Source organism: Filicampus tigris, chromosome 11 (assembly GCF_054856515.1).
Source record: "Filicampus tigris isolate MCC_2025a chromosome 11, RoL_Ftig_1.0, whole genome shotgun sequence".
Lineage (NCBI taxonomy): Eukaryota > Metazoa > Chordata > Actinopteri > Syngnathiformes > Syngnathidae > Filicampus > Filicampus tigris.
Genome location: NC_141227.1, coordinates 16,597,050 through 16,614,231, shown reverse-complemented (window position 1 = coordinate 16,614,231; position 17,182 = coordinate 16,597,050). Strand labels below are relative to the sequence as shown.

General features: G+C 40.8%; 1 protein-coding gene and 1 long non-coding RNA gene across 8 annotated transcripts in view; one reads left to right on the top strand and one right to left on the bottom strand.

The window, feature by feature from the left end:
• Positions 1 to 17,182, top strand: part of LOC147139941 (uncharacterized) — a 396,230-nt gene that overhangs the window by 69,290 nt on the left and 309,758 nt on the right. For 4 of the 6 annotated variants that reach the window (XR_015088785.1, XR_015088783.1, XR_015088784.1 and 1 more), the window contains exons 5-6: positions 4,843 to 5,036; positions 12,752 to 12,810. This is a non-coding gene — a long non-coding RNA (uncharacterized LOC147139941). Of the gene's footprint in view, positions 1 to 4,842; positions 5,037 to 10,297; positions 10,602 to 12,751; positions 12,811 to 17,182 lie in introns of those variants that run through there. The other 2 variants (XR_015088787.1, XR_015088786.1) reach the window with 1 other exon arrangement.
• cdh11 (cadherin 11, type 2, OB-cadherin (osteoblast)) overlaps positions 1 to 17,182 on the bottom strand; it is an 80,761-nt gene that overhangs the window by 18,534 nt on the left and 45,045 nt on the right. Inside the window, exons 3-8 of one of the 2 annotated variants that reach the window (XM_086045975.1) lie at positions 9,131 to 9,417; positions 8,749 to 8,895; positions 7,803 to 7,942; positions 6,567 to 6,861; positions 4,803 to 4,922; positions 1,006 to 1,173 (exon numbers count right to left, since the gene is read on the bottom strand). In XM_086045975.1, the coding sequence (XP_085902101.1) occupies positions 1,006 to 1,173; positions 4,803 to 4,922; positions 6,567 to 6,861; positions 7,803 to 7,942; positions 8,749 to 8,895; positions 9,131 to 9,272 (1,012 nt within the window). In that variant the 5' untranslated portion in view covers positions 9,273 to 9,417. The remainder of the gene's footprint in view (positions 1 to 1,005; positions 1,174 to 4,802; positions 4,923 to 6,566; positions 6,862 to 7,802; positions 7,943 to 8,748; positions 8,896 to 9,130; positions 9,418 to 17,182) is intronic. The other variant, XM_086045976.1, reaches the window with a different exon arrangement.

The following is a 17,182-nucleotide window of genomic DNA, read 5'->3' as shown; positions in this document are numbered from 1 at the left end:
TAAAGTGTTTCTGTATACAAATAGTATATACTGCCCTCCATAATTATTGGAGTTATTTACCTTCTAATAAATTCTTTTTTCTTCCCGAAATAATATAAAACCAAAATGAAAAAAGGAAAATTCAACCTTCAATTCAAGTGCATTTATTCAGTGGCAAAAATATCCCGGATTAAGAAATTTTTCTTGCAAAGCACATAACCGCGTTTCTACCAGTAGAGCCGGGAGCGCTGTTGTGTCTTTCTACCTTTCAAACCGGGGGAGCGCATACGTCACCGTCCTTTTTTAATACAATTCTCCATCTCTTAGCCATCTTAATGCATCAGAATATACACGAGACGGTGTCGCGAGACCGCGGAGGATGTCGTGGAATTTTTTCGAGCCGTTGGTAGGCTAATGGCGGATCACCGGGGGCTCTGATTAAAGTAAGTAACGGCAGTTCTATATAGACGACGTGCACGACCAGTGGAACCAGTCGAACGTGATATGATATGGTTTGTAGACAATTACGATATTGACGTCTTTGTAACAGAATAGAGGATGGTAATTACCACTCGATTTTTTAAAAAAATAGTGCTTCTCTTGAACTGACACGTTATTTTTACATCTTCGATTGAAACAGTAAATAATAATATATTCTGCCTGTGTGAAAGCCACATGCCTAAATTCTTTAATTCTTTTGGAATTATGTTTCTGTCTGCTATAGGGGCTGAGATATTAATCATTTTGTAAGTGTTGAATTTCTGGGAGAACTACAGGTTTTCAAGGGTAATTCCAAAGGCGACCTTAGGTTTTGGGGAGCTGTTGAGAAAGGCGCTTTAAGCCTTAATGGGTTAAGCTGTCGTGGCAAAGGATGAGAATACTTACAGTATGTACATGTGATTTCTTAATGTATTATTTGAAATAAATGTGAAAAAAAAAACTGTTTTCGACATTGTCATTATGGGGTGTTGTATATAGAATTTTGAGGGGAATTTTTTCATTAATTCCTATTTGACATGTACTCACTCTGTGGGAACTTGGGTGGGTTGTCGTTGACGTCGGTGAGAGTGATTTTGACCTCGGTGGTGCCTGATAGGCCGCCCATGTGTCCGCCCATGTCCTTGGCCTGGATCACCACGTCATACTCCTGCCGGGCCTCGCGGTCCATGTTGGGCAGGGCCGTGCGAATGATGCCTGTGGGTGTAGAGATACACGTCAACTTTTACAATCAAAATTGTGATGTTGATGTCAAGAATAGATCAATGGTCAGTTTCACCAATTGACACGGAAATTGGTTGTCATGACAAAACGCACAAAAACAAATTAAAGAGGAAGTCAAGATAAAAATGTTCATTTCAATATGTTCTATCTGCACGCACTAGTCTAACCATAGAATTCTGATTAATATTGCATTTGTGGAACTGATGATGAATTAAGCAGCAACATTCAACCACTTTTATCAAATGACCAATCATGGCTCAGCTTGTGAATGTCACATGACCAAGCTCAAAAAACATGGCTGCCCCAGAGATGGATAAAAACGGGTCAATTTTGCTGCTTAACCCATGTTCCCCAAACAGAATATTAATCAGAATACCGTGTTTGGACTAGTGGTGCCGCATAGAACATATTGGAAGGAAAATGTTTGACTTGACTTCCACTTTAAGGAAACTGTACTGCAAAAAAAACAGGAAGTTGAGTCATTTTGGTTCATAGCAGCAATTGGTTGGACCTTTTGGTCATACCTACTGTAAATTGCCATCTATACAGAATACATCTGATTGCTACCAAATTTAACAAACTATAGTGGACAGATGACTATAGTTAATTGCCAAGTTACTATGTTTTCATCATGGTGTGTGGGCGAAATACGATGAAAGATTTTGATGATTCACCATAAACCAAAACGAAGCTTCAACACCTCTGCTCCCGTCATACGTGAACAGACTTCTCCAACCAAATACACACAATCTCTGTCAAATTTGAATCAGGTGTGGCCGTGTGGAAGACCGACATACCATGTTAAATTGCCAAACTTTTGACTTTTTACCCTAGTGTGTTGGCGGACGGTGGCAGCAAAGTTTGGTTGTAAGAGAGTGCGCCGAACCTAAGCAGACTTTTCTGAGGAAATTCATCCCATCGGTCCCAAATTTGAACCAGGTGTAGCGGACAGATGGACCGCACTAAATTGCCAAGCGTTTGACTTTTCATGGTGGTTTGCGGGCGGAACATGCCGACAAATTTGATTATTTATCATAAAAAAGAGAGCTCTATTAACTCTGCTCTTTTCATATCGACACAGACTTCTCTCAGTGAATTTATCCCATTGCTACCAAATTCAAACCAGGTACTAGACAGATGGAGCATGCTAACTTGCCAACCTAATAAGTTTTCTTCATGGTGTGTGGGGGCGGAGTATGGCAGAAAAGTATGGTGATAAGGCATAAAAAAAAAAGAAAAAAGAAAAACTTTATCTCAGCATCTGTCATACTTGAACAGATTTATTCTAGAGAATGACTACAATTGCTACCAAATTTGAAATAGGTGTACTTCACAGATGGACAATGCTTAACGGCGAGGTTTTTGAGGTTCCACCATGGTATGTGGCCAGAACAAATTGAGAAATTTGGATGATTCTTATAAGCTAAGCTATAACAACTCGGCTCCTGTTGTAAGTGAGCAGACTTCTCCAAGGCAGTTCATCCAATCGCGACCAATTTTAAACCAGGTGTACTAGACAGATGGCCCACGCTAAATTGCGAAGTATTTGACTTTTCACCACAGTGTGTGGGTGCGGAGCATGGTGCCAAAGTTTGATGATTCGCCATGGAAAACAAAGCTGTAATAATTCCGTTTTGGTCATTGCTGCTTTAACAAAATGGCGAATAAAGTTCTAGGATCACCAATCTGCAGGGCGGAGGCGAAAAATCTGGCTTATTCCTCAGAGGCTTGCGTCGGGCGCCAATCCAGTTGATGCCACGTTCCTGCGGTGAGGAAGTGATTGCATGTTTGATTCTTCATCTGTTACCCCGGCAACCAGGCCACAGCCGCCTGATCTCATTGCAGTGTGTGATATGACCTCCAGAAATCATTCTTTTCCCTTTGGAATCAATCAAGCTCAAAATATGGACTTAACCTAAACAAGTGTGAGATTATTTTCCTACATTTCAACACTGATAATCTGGTGGCGTGTGTTGAAGTTTTTATGGTCACGGTGGGCCGGCTGTGCGCGTGTGATTGTATTTGTGTGTCTGCGTGTGTGTGTGTGTGTGTGTGTGTGACAGCACGCAAAGCTGATAATCTCCAAACCAATTAGAAATGTGAGCTTTGGATGCGCGCCAGTCAAATGGCCGACACCGCTCTGATTAGCTCAGATTCACTCTGCACAAATCCACCATCAAATACCCGTCCACCCTCCCCCACTCCCAGCAACTAGATGTCTCTGTGTGAAGCAGTGTCATCTCCACTCTGTGTGACCCCACACATCCATCCGTTATCACGTAGCGCTGTCCAAATGTCAGGCCCGGACTCAGTAACCACCAAACTGAACAATCTGCTCTTTTTGACCACTTTAGAGTACCCGCTCCGCTGACTTTTTATATAACCGTCTTCTTTACTTATTTATTCATGCGGGCTTTTGCAGTTCTGTGGTGGAATACGGTGCCGTTTCTGATTAAAATGATTACTCTGTAGAACCAAGTGAGCAAGTCAACTGTAAGCCATTTGTTTTTTAGGGTAATTGTATAGGTGTTAAGGTGTTAATGCATAGTGTAAACAGTTCGGCCCTCTTGTAATCTGTGTTCATTATCATTCTTATTATTATGATTAAAGAATCGCTAACATGCCCAAAAATGCACCAATTTTGGTGAGTGCGTGCGTGTCCTGTGAAAATCGATATATTTTAGGGATCCTGAACATGACCCAAAACTCACTTAGTTGTGCCCCCTGGAATGGTAAAAAAATCGCTCCCAACACAAGTTTCGCCCATCAACATAAAATTGGGTGGACATGTATATCATCACAGGATGCACAAAAAAAAAAAATCCACAGGGCCCATCCCGAAACTGAACAGGAAGCAACCATTTTGGGTGAATTCCAGGGTTTGGATGTTGACGAATCCTTCAGAGGGAATTCGCCCATATGGGCTCCAATTAAAGTCCTTGAGAGATGGTGACGTTACATTGCGAAGGTTTACACCATCTAAAGTGGATAAGCAGCCAAGGAAAGTTTGAAAAAATCAGCCCCTGACACCAATTTTGCCGATCAACATGAAATTGGGTGGACATGTCTATCATAATAGTACGTAGCAAAATGTCTCAAGGACCAGTGCGCAAAAGTGAACAAAAAGTCCGTATTTTTGGTTTGAAGCAACCTTTTGGAATTGAATTCCAGGCCTTGTACTTTTGTCAGAAAATGGGGCGGGGCGAAACTAGCCCCTTACACCAGTTTGGCTGATCAACATGAAATTGGCAGAGCCGGGCACATGTCATTATGTCTGTGTTGACCGCTAGGTACACAAAACAGTTTTTATTTTTTCCTTTCTTGGCCGTGTGTCAGGAGTGCGGCACCTGCGTGTGACGTGATACAGGTTAAGTCCGTTCTCTACGCCGTTTGGCTGACGCGGAACGATTGGGTCGTTTATATATGCAGACGGGAACTCGGTGACGGTTAGCCGTCGCCCAGCTCAAATCAGCTATTTTGGTTTAAAGCAGCTATTTGGGGCGAAATCCTTACTAGGGAATTCAAATGGGCAGACAGTGCAGTTGTAGGGTCTGGGTCTGTCTGTGAGTGTCATGCCTGTTCTAGTGTCGCTTGGGACTCACCTGTCTGAGGCTCCACTGAGAAGTACGGTTGTCCCTGCAGGATGCTGTACACCAACCGGGCGCTGTTTCCATACGTGGGGTCATCAGCATCCGTGGCCGTTACCTGCATCACTGACGTACCTGCCAAACACAAACACAATCGGCTTCATTCAGCAAAAATGACTTCTTCTGCACAGCCACTCCGCAATCCCCGCTTGGGCATCTTTGCATGGCGAGCACGTCCAGCAAGGCACAGTGAGTAGATCCTTCGACTACTACTGAAATGTGCTACTTTAAATCCATAACGATTGTTTAAAACCCAAACTCAGATTTGAAACACTGCCTTAAACCCTTAATTTGAGATCCTAAACCTGGCTTGAAACCCCATTTGAAAACCTTAATTTGAAACCCTGGCTTGAAACAGTTGCTTTACACCCTAACGCAAAATTAACTCTATCTTTAGACCCTACTTTGAAACTCTAACACAGGCGTCAAACCCTACTTTTAAACCTTAACCTTGGCTTCAAAATGCGCTAACCTCCTGCTCATGCCTGACTCAAGTGTTCAAGTTTCACGTGGTTGGACGTTCTTGAAATGGAATCACTCAAACGTCCTCTCCAAGCGTCTTTCTTTGGAATGTCCGTCCGCGATATCAGCGGCGTTAAGAGTCCCCGTGACCACAACCAATCCGGGCTGGAGAGTCTATCAATATCGGAAGCTCTTAGTCAGGAGGGCCGCAGGAGCTTGTTGGGAGTTTGATTCCTTTTAATGTATGGGCTAATGGTGCGGTCATGTAGCCACGCTTCCTGTGCTCGGGTTTCCGTGACAATCGATCATTCTGAAGAAGAACGACCATGATGAGCTTCGGTAAGGACTTCATTAGCACGCGCCACTCACTTGCTCATTTTCGGACTTTGACTTTTTGTCTTGTTTGCTTTCAAATGAAAGGTCTGGATAAAGTCTTTGAAAAAACTAAATCCTTATTTATCAAATTCATATTGTAAAAGTAACTTCTATTAATAAAACAACAGTCCTAAGATTTAAGACCCTTTGCAATAAAAAGTCAACAATTACCAAAAAGTACCCAAATGGAACACAAGCTCACACAGCTGTCACACATATGTATTTGGTATTGCGTAGTTATATAAAAAACAACAACTAAACAACAATTAAGCAATATAAACAAAAGGGGTTAATGTACAGCAATATTTTTGAAACTTAGGTCTGAAGGTCTACAGAAATGAGAGAATAATTACTATTGGGAAGCTGAAATCAGAAGTTTGGACAATTTTAAGTTAAACAGTGGCTCAAAGCGCTTACACGGTGATCAAAATGGTTGTCGATTAATTTGATGGTCAATTAGTGGTCGATTAGTCAATTGAATGACATCTCAACTGCCAACCTACAATTGTTTACAGTTACGACCACAAGACAGTTACAGCTGTAAACATACTATTTTTCACAGTGACCGCTACAGATTTTTTTTTTACTGTCAGAACCACAAACTAGGGCTGCATAATTAGTCAAATTTTTATTGCGATCATGAATTTGGCTGCCATGATTAAATTAACCAGATCGGCGACAATATTTGCATTCAGTCAGCCCACCACCAGGGGGCGAACGCATGGTTAAAGCTTCATTACGCTGTCTAATTAACAAGCGAAAATTGAAAAGTTGAGCAATAAAAATGATATTTTCCCGAAAATAATGAATAATTGTGATTCATGATCATGATTACAATATGTATTGAAATAATCGTGATTATCATTTTGGCCTATTACTCACCGACGTTGGACATCTCAGGCACCCTGGCGTAGTAGGGCCCGTGCAGGAACTCCGGCGGATTGTCGTTGATGTCCTGCACCTTGACGATGAACTCGGAGGGTGGCTCCAGAGGTTTGTTGGTGTCTCTGGCCACCGCTTGCGCCGTCAGCGTGTACTGAGCCTGTTCCTCGCGGTCCAGCGTCTTGGTTGCGTGGATGTTGCCCGTCTTGTCATCGATGACAAAGATGGTTCCCGCGCCCTCGCCCGACAGGATGTACTTGATGTTGCCGTTGCCCGAGTCCACGTCGGAGTGGAGCTGCGGGAGACGGAGAGCGACAAAATCATGTCATGCTTCTTGTAGAAGTTGACTCTAGAGCAGGGGTGGCCCCCTAACAGTCCTGGAATATTTGTTTGCCATCATTAGCCTTTTTTGGGGGGTTGGTTAAAATGTACATTATGACTTATTCATTTTGATGTTTTTTATGGGGAGGCGGGGGGGATTTATCTCATGATATATGTGGTTCATTGAATTACAGTGAATAATGAAATATTAGTAAAAAAAAACATTTAATTCTTTTATTTGAATAAGCAATTGGTGAATTTAAAAATTACATTCAATGTTCGTATAGTGTTGAAAAAGAGCATCAGTAATTGTAAATATAAAATGAAATACCATCATATTTGAATAGTAATTATAATAACAATAATAACACTTATTCTTTTTATGTCTTTCAATATAATAAATAAAGTAAAATATTGTACATTATTCATATTCTATTTAAATGAAATTGTTCTAAATGGAATATTGTAATATGTATTTAAATCTGATTTGAAATATTTAATTAAATAAAGATAACATAACTAGACAATCAATGCCATATAAATCACCATGGTATACATTTATTATGATGTCATATTAATGACTTAGATTGATGTTTGCACTTATACGACTATTGCACTAAACTTTAGTTTGTTTTTTGTTTGTTTGTTTTTCTTTCAGGCAACTTGTATGATCCAATGAAAGTGACAATTCTGACAATACGTCCATTGGATCAACATTGATCCAAGTACAAAAATCATTATATATGGCAAAATGCAAAAATCTGATGAAAATCAAGTACCCAGAAAAATGAATTATGCCAAATAAATCACCAGAATATAAATGCCCAGATTTTATTGCCATAAAACTTGAAATCAATGACGAGTATGTATTTAGCCCCCCCCCCCCCCCCCATTGTTGTCAGTGGCCCAACTCACCCTTCCCACCAGAACTGGATCCGGTCCGGTGTACTCCTCAATGACAAAGAACTGATTCCAAACCCAACCTCTTTTGGACCTGTGAAGCACCTGACCCTCCTTGCTCACCCGGGGCCAGTGTCTGTGCAATGACGTGCGACCTGCACACACACAAACACACACATAGTGTTGACTCTACGACGAAATCACAACAAACACCATTTTTATTTCCAGAGCGTCTTTTTTTTCAATTGGGATTAGCGCCAAGGTGTGTGTGGGATGCGGGAAACCACGTCAATGGAAATCCCACTTGGACTTCAGAGTGAGAAAGTGTGTGTGGGTGGGTGGCGCTTTTCATAACCTAATATAGCCTCTTGTGAGCAAATATACTGTTTTAATGACAAAACAATGGGAAAGTACCTTCGTTGAAGCAACAAACATATCATTGAAGCTCAAGACAATGTTTTCTTTGATCCACTGCATATTGCATTGTAGTCTTGAAATAATCCTGTTTCCATGTTAAAAGTTAATGTGCTCCTAATATAAGCCCCCGACTAATATTAATGCATTTTACCGAGGAGCTGAGACTCTCTGCCACCAAGAAACTCACACCAAAAGTATGTGTAAATGTACATATATACATTCAAAACCACTTTTTTTCAGGCTGATACAAGTCAAAATATTTACTGCTACCGATGCCAAGTACCGATACCACCAGTACACAACATTTCAATTGACACATTGATAGATAATTCTGAACAAATACCTTTCGTCTTTCTGCCGCACATGATTATTTACAGACGTGTCAAATTGTCACCATGTAACACCAACTACTGGCAAGGAAGACTTAAATGATATCGCATTTGAATTTTTTTTGCTTTAAGTATTGTAGCTGGTATCAACATCCTTCACGAGTACCAATACCTTGAACCAGCCTAATACCGATACCTGATATCAGTATACTCACCTACTGGCGGAGCTAGAGGGGGGGCCGCAGGGGCACTGGCCCCCCCTGAAACATGCTTGGATCCCCCAGGTGCCAGACCAGATAATTGACTTTTGGGTATTTTCTGATTTTTGGAGGGAATTTTCTTCCACATTTCCCCGCGTCCCCCTGTAGGGAACATATCAGGATTTTTTATCAGCATTTTCTGAAGAATATTTCGAGTTTGTAAAATAATGCTTTTGTTGTGCAGACCCCCTGAGATATCCTTGGCCCTCCCCCATTGCCCCCCAAGGAAAAAATATCCCAACTCCACCAGTGTACTCACTCATCCCTAATTTGTATATACTGTGCATGGCATTGTTGTGGCAATGTTTTAAGATTTCCATTGGAACAAATCTCGTACCAATCCCACCTGCATGTCTGTGTCTGTGGGAGCGAAGACTCAAGGAGTTGTAGCCTCTCCAACTTGCCGTTGCCAGGCTACAAAGGGCGCAGAGTCCTGCTAACACCAGGAACACCCTCATCATCATCATCGCCATCATCATCAAATCCGACCTCCTCTCTCTCTGGTTCCTCTCAGTGGAGCTCAGCCCCCACTGAGGTGACTTCCTGTTTGGCGAGGGGAATGTTGGGAGTGTGCTTTTACGCGTGCCAATCTTCTTCTTCGTCTTCTCCTCCAATCCTCCGAGCCTGGAAGAAAACAAAATGTTGGAATTATTGATGATGCTCAGAGTGAAAGAATCTTTCCGCTTGATGTTCAGCAACCTCGTTATGCGACTCGCCTTTAATTAGCCAGTCAAGGCCATCTGTAAATGAATTAGTTTTAATTGATTTGGACAGAGATGAGTCCACTCATGTGAAAATGTTGGGGAAGATGATGTGGGTTTCTGTTGACATGCTTTTATTTAAAAAGACCATCAGTCACCGTGCAACAATATGGCAGCCTGAAGAACATGAATGTTAGTGCTACAAAATCAATTACAGCAGTGCTACACCACCTGTTGCTTTGGAATGTACTTTTCAGGAATGGAAGCCATTTTTCAAAAGTGTGTGGAGAAATTACATTGATTAACCTGTAATTCTATCTGGAGACAATCGAAGGTGCTACGCCGGGAGGATCAAAGGTATGATTTGCTGCTGCTCATTTGACAACAAGGAAGTGAATATGGAGACAAAAAAAAGCAGGAGTCGTGATACTTGTTAAGTTCGGCTCAGATTCAGAAAACAGTTCAGCCGTGATTGGTCGTTGTGAGCAGTTGTTATGTCATTTTCAGTCGACAGAAGACAAAATGCCCGCCCCCAGAGATGGCTAAAAACGAGCGGATTTTGCTGCTTAATTTATATTCCACAAACACAAAATTAATCAGAATGCCGTGTTTCAACTAGTGGGCCTGCTGGGAACATATTCTTGAAAAAAATATGTTTGGGTTGACTTCCGCTTTAAATAGTTAAGGGGATGTAACTGACTATGGTTGACAGTTTGTGTTTGTCTCTCATAACAGACTGTGAATACTCCAAAACATTCACTTTAGAGGTTCAGCAATTTGAATGATTGATTTTTAATCTTTGTAGTGCTTCTGTAAATTTATCTTGAATAGTTTTGAAACATCTCTTGTGTCTATATTACTGTATATCTATATTTTGTGTCCTTGCAGTCACTCATTGCCTGAGAAACCCCCATTGGGGATTTTGGGTCATTTCATTGGCCGCTTGGTCACATGACCAGCCAAGCAGGAAGCACTGACAATTAATCCCACCTGGGCTCATCGAGTGGCTAATTATGCCTGACACTTGATTGATGGGACTTGTTGGAGACTTGTGTTTTAATTGGGAATAACCTTGAAAGCAAGATGAAGAGAAAAGTGGCAAAAAACGTAAGAAGTAATGTTAATATCAATTTTCAATCTTTTTGTACACCTACTAGCAAGGCCAATACATTTCGATTCACTTACTAAGTAAAACGCAACTTTTGTTGACAGGTGTATATACATGTTTACATGCAACCCGGTGGAAATATAAAGAAAATGAAGATGTGAAGTAAGAAAATATGTAATATTTTAGAACAATTGAGATTTTTCTGTTTGACAAGAATGTTTTTGCTATATCATTATATTTTCAATGGGGAAAAAATACATTTTACCCCAAAATGAATAATTACATAAATAAATGAAATTTTCCATTAAACTGTAAGTACAAAGAAAATGTGTAATATTGTATTTTTACATTCACTTTGGGTTTAAGAGAGCTACTTAAATTTTTATCCAATACTTTTCAGACACTTTTTTTTTTTTTGTCATGATTTTATATTTCATTGGAATGCGTGAGGCACATTTCATAGCCTTGTTTGAAAGTGCAGTGTACTAAAAAAACAACAACAGTCTCTTTTACGTATGTTTTGTGGACGTATCCCGATGAAAAAAAGAAATAATGAAGTATTGCCATGCAGTATTTAACACCAGCAATGATGTATACGTTGAAGAAAATAAGTGTTTATTGTGAGCCAACTTCCAATTCCAAGCACTTTTCCAAGTAATGTAATAAAGCGCAAACTGTTTAAGGATTCTAAAACCTCCCAACTTATTTTAATGGCAGCACACTTGTGCAGAATCTCAGCAGGCTGTCAAAATGTCACTAGTGTGTCAGCGTTTATTAACTGTCAACCTAATTCAACAAGTCGAGCATAAATTGAATTTATGGGGGGGGGGGGAAAAACATTGCAGCAGTGTCTCATTTCGCTTGACCGCGCTCATCTGTTATTCTGTAACAATGTGACACTCTGATAGAGAAACAGGATATTTTATGAAGGGGGACTGCCGACGACATGAGTGACAACTCTCCAAATATGAAACTTGATAACGCTGCTATTGATTTAATTTGTCTTCTCTGAGGATGAAAACATGACAGGAGCATCTTGTCGCAGATTTTGGAACAAGCTGGTTCACCTAGCAATATGAAATTTGCTACACAGACTCACAAAAAAGTCACAAAAAGCTATGCTGGCTGCCATTTTACTTAGTTTGAAGTGGATATTTTAGTCAGGTTTTGTGTTATTTTTGGCCAAGATTAACGTATTTTAGAGGTTATGTATGTTTGCAAAGTTTGATGACTTAACAAAAATTAGACTGGTAGTGCTATCTGAAAACCATTTGAAAACTGAGCCCTAGAAGCCATTTTCATCTAGCAACATGACATTTGGTAGGCACGTCTATCATGAATAGAGCCACAAAAGAGTCCCAAGAAGTCATGCCCGAAAAGATACAAAAAGTCAGCCATTTTGGTTTGAAGCAGCCATTTTCCAGTGGTCATTAAAATACAAACTTGTCTTACAGTTTTTTTTCCCAATTCCTATCAAATTTGAACCACTGAAACTAGATACATGTATGTCACAAAATTGCAAGACTTGGGCAGAGCAAGGTGGTTAAATCTGATGAACTGACAAAAATTGTTCCAAGTTGCAAAACAAAGATATCGTTTGAAAATTCAGGCCCTGAAAACCGGTTGCCATTAACAACATGAAATTTGGTAGACATATCTAAGATGAGATGACGCACGAAAAAAAAAAAGTCTTGAGAAACCATGTTGGAAAATACTCAGGAAGTGTGCCATTTTGTCCAATTCCAGGGATCTTTAAAAGACAAACTTGTCCTATCTAAACAATTACAAAATTTAAGACAGTTTAACTTAGCAGTATAGAATTTAAGAGGCTTCTCTATCATAAGCAGACACACAAAAAAGTCTCAAGAAGCCATGTCCGAAAAGTCTTCCATTTTGGGGTCATTTTCTAAAAGTCCTTCAGAAGTGAACTTCATCCAAATATTGAAGCATTTATACAAGACAGGTGGACAACTCTAAATCGCGAATAATATCTTAAGTTGCCAAGGCATGTGGGCCGAGCATGATGGCAAAATTTGATGACTTGCCATAAAACAAAACTTTGTGACACCTCTCAAATTCCGCGTGGGAGTGTGTGTGCGAGGGCCCATTCGTTTAATTTACCATTTTGATGTATTTATTTCCTTCTCAGACTTGGCCAGAGGTGCAAGAGAGCTGGCTGTGCAGCAAACGAGATAACGACTCCCTCGGGTGAGTAAGCCCTTTTTCACCCGCCTACTTCCTGTGTCTGAACACATGACTCAAGAGTCGCATTAGAACAATAGACAAAGTGTGTGCGTGTGTATATTTATATATATATATATATATATATATGTGTGTGTGTGTCCCTCGGGTGGCAGGAGTCACGAGTTGGCCGAGACGTTTGTGATTCATTGGCTAACATTAGACTGCATGCTGCTCGGGGAGTTTTGAGGGGGGGTTCGAGAGGGTGTAGCGGCGGGGTTGCGACCTTGCTAACTGACACCACATGTGTCCGAACAAAGATGGAAATTCACACGCCACTGTTTAAGTGGCACGATTACATTTCGGGGTCAAGTGCAGGGATTGCCAAAAGTGTGGTGTACCCCAAGTGCCAGATTAAAGGTCTCATGGTGGTTTGTTTTGCCACTTTTTTGTCTTAATTTCAATGGATATTTTGCTGCTTGTTCTGGTCCGCACGCCTTGGCACCCTGGGAGCCGTATATTTCAGACATATGTTTATACTATACATAGAGATGGCCTTCAGCTCTAGAGGCTACAATATTAGTCAATCTTAGAAGAGGATAAAGAATATATGACTGTGAATATATTATCTGTCTAAATGTGTTTGTGCACCTTTTGTGTTCAAATGTCCACTATTTCATGGGTTAAAGGGACCTACGCTAGTTTCGTTAGCAAGGCTATGGAGTTTTGCATTATTTGTTAGCGTCAAGCTAAACATATTCTCCAAAGCAAAGTTAGTGATTGTTTTGAATGCATATTGTGCAATTTTCTGTGTTTTATGTTTAGTTTGACAGTAAATGTTCAATCTTGAAGTCTTTTTTTTTTTTAAGAAGAATTGTTCAAAACTGACAACTGCTGCTTGTTGTGGAGTGAGTTGACTTGAGTTCACTGCCACCCTCCAACGTGCATATATCATAGTCAAAGCAAATAAATCGGCAAAATGATGACTTGTATCCCAAAAAACCCTCTTAAGTCAAGGCACCATTGCAATATTATGCTCCTGGGTGGCATAATTAAATCACGGGATCTAGTGCACGGATTTTTAACCTGTGGTGCGCAAGTGATCATCTGGTTTAATAACTATGCATTTAAATTAGGTGAATAATGAGCATTTTCCCTCATTAAGATAGAATTTTTAGCACAGAGGTGGGGCGCACCAATTCTGTCTGCATGTTGAAAGTGGTGTATTTCTTAAAAAGACCAGAGAAATGCAAATCTTTCTCATCACCATTCCCGGATCCATGTGCGAACTCGGACTGAAACCTCAGAGCTCCTCTCCAGATGTGAGCTCTATTTCCTCCCGTGTTTATCTCAGGGATGAAATACAAACAAAAACAAAACGAGGTCATGTGCAGTTTATAATGAGATTTTCAGTTACTGTAGGGGGAAAAAAATACTCTCCGGAACAAATCTCCTGAGCTTCTCTATAAGGTTGGAGATGCAAAAAGCTGCAGAATTTGTTTTGATTTTCTACCGCCAGAACTTGTATTTGGTTTGATCGGACACAATGTGATAAGGTGGGAAAATGGGAGAGTGACGGGAAGGAGTGTGGCCAATCAGAGAGCAGGAAAGCGCAGACACACTTAAAGAGATTTCATAAAGTTTCACATCTTTTCTTATGTTACTCACACAGGCGCCCACCCACAAAAAAATAGTTTTTGGAGTTCATCCAGGGTGACTCGTTTGTGTGGAGGTCTAGTGAAAGCTTGAAATTTGTTGCACAATTTAGTACAAAAGCTGACTCCTAATTGCTTTTCAATCGGGCGACCAATTGTGTGCGCGCGCGTGTGTGTGCACGCATGTGTTGCGATTAGAAGTTTTCAAGCATCAACGACACAGTAGTGGCACTGACACACCGATCCACAAAGTTATATTGTGTGTTATACATGCGGCTGATTAGTATTGAGCCGTTAGTGCACCTCAAGTGCTAATTAGCACCCACAAACGTCTACCGCACGCATGCACACATGCCACTACTGTAATACTACATTTGCGTGATTAATGTAAATGTCATGTAGCAACACAACAACCCACTTTGATTGGCTAGTTTTGATGCGCACTCGGCACGCATCATTGAGCCACTCGCATGCTTGCAGTCTCTCATCTTTCTCCTCTTCTGATCTCATTTACTCATGCTCTTATAGTGCCATTTTGTCCTTGGCTGTTGACAATGCTGAATGATCTCTTCGCTTTACAAAAGCCTGCTAGCTTAATGCTAAAATGCAAGGCAAGTATTCTTTATCCTCTGTGTGAAAAATGACTAATATTCTAACTGAGGTTAAAATGTATTTTCATGTATTTCGAGTCTTGTATTTTGCATGGCAGCATATATATATATATATATATATATATATTTTTTTTTTGCAAGACTGCTTGATGGAAAGCCATTGTTGTTTTGGGGCTTATTTATTGTCGCTTATTTTGCCGCAGTGATTTGCAGTCTGTGGTACATTATTTGGCAACCATAGAACAATTAATGAGAGTCATTTGAAAAGCAAGTTTGTTTGTTTTTCTTGTACGGAAATATCACAATCGTGACTCAACTGCACAAGGAGAGAGTGGCCTCATGTTTTCAATTATTTTGACAGCATTTAAAACAATGAAAATTCTCTTCCAATTACCCCATCAAAAACATTCTAATGCGTTTCCCGAGCTTCTTCTCCAGCCGATTTGTCCTCTTTGTGGAAGCCAGAAGTCTTCATTGGCCGTCCAAATGAGATGCGGTGAAACAAAGCCTCCTCCGATTAGACCGTTGACCGACGCTTTTGGCGCACTTTAACGACTTTCTCCACCATTTAGCCCTTTTAATTACCATGCGCTAATCTCCGATGTTCAATTTGAAATGGGAAAAGAGGGCGTTCGTTTGCGCTAATGTCACAGCCGTGGCCATTATTGACTCAAATAGAAACTCGGAGGGCACCCTCAATTAACTGGCATCTTAATTAATACTCCTCATTCCTTCACCTCCGCGCCATATTTCTCCATTTATCTGGCTTTCGTTCTTTCTTTCTTCTTCTCTGTCACAGCTCAGTAGTGTCTGGAATGGCAATTACTGCCTCACAGTTGAAATGACACAATAATTGACTGCTGCACTACATTACAGTACACGCCGCAAAGTGAATATTAATATTCACATGCTGCAGACTTGTCCCAGCTTCTCACGTGTTATTATTGATTTGAAAAGGTTTATTTTGTAAATTGAGGCTGGGCATGGAGGTTTCATGCCAGGGTTGTTGTTTCAAGGAAGGGTTAGTGTTGGAAATTAGGGTTAAGGTGTCAAATCAGGGTTCAAAATTAAGCTTTGAAGACAGGGTTAGTGTTTGAAACCTAGATTATGGTTTGAAATTGGGGTTTGAAGTTAAGGTTTCAAATAAGAATGAGAATTCTATACTGAAGTATTTCGTTACATGAAATCGGTCCATGCCGCAAAAAAAGGGTGGGACTGCTGATTTAGACTTTCAAGCCTGGGTTAGAGAGTTTATATTTCCTCTAAAATTCCCTCCAAAAATCCCCAGGTTCCCTGAATTTCTCTGCAGTTGCTTTCAGACGACTCTGGGGAGGCTGCGGACGAGGTTACTGCTGCTCCCTCTGCTTCCTTTAATCCAAAGTAGAGAAGCCAGCAGACAAACAGTTCAGACAAACCGCACCAACACAAGTGCGTTGCAAAGAAATCAAGTTGTTCCCTGTCTCCCTTTAGGACATCTGTGTGTGTGTGTGCGTGTCTATGCTTTTGTGTGCGTGTAAGAGAGAGTGTGAGTGTGTGTGGGCAAAAATGAAACAGTGCATGTTTGCATCTGGGACTATGTGTGAGAGGGGGCGTGTGTGACTGTGTTTGTTTGTTTGACAGTGTGTGAGGTGGTGTGAGCGAGCGAGCAACTGCGCGTGCTAGTGTGTGTGTTTTGCCCAAAGGGAAATGTCTGGAAACGATTGAGCCTAAAGGAAAAATAAAATGCTTGGGATTCTTTTGGGGGACAATCTGCCGCAGAGAGAAACCAAATGAAGACCAAAAAGAGGCCAGACATGAGGAAAATCAAATATTTCTACGTTTGTGTGTGTGTGTGTGTGTGTGTGTGTGTGTGTGTGTGTGGGGGTGTGTGTGCGCGTGTGTCTAAGTGCATGTGATTACACAGCATAAGAAACGCTGGTTCAGCGCATAAAGAGATGGTGATTCTTGGCGAAGGGAAATAAAACTCTTAACGCGTACATGTTCAGTGGTCTTCCACGCCACAAGGGGGCGTTACCTTTGCTTTCATCCTCGTTTGAGGCATTTAATTTAAATCCGTTAAATGTTATTGTCTGATCTGTTTCAATGCATTGACACTTCGTCTTACGGCCCGACTGCGCGTTTTCTGAAATACAA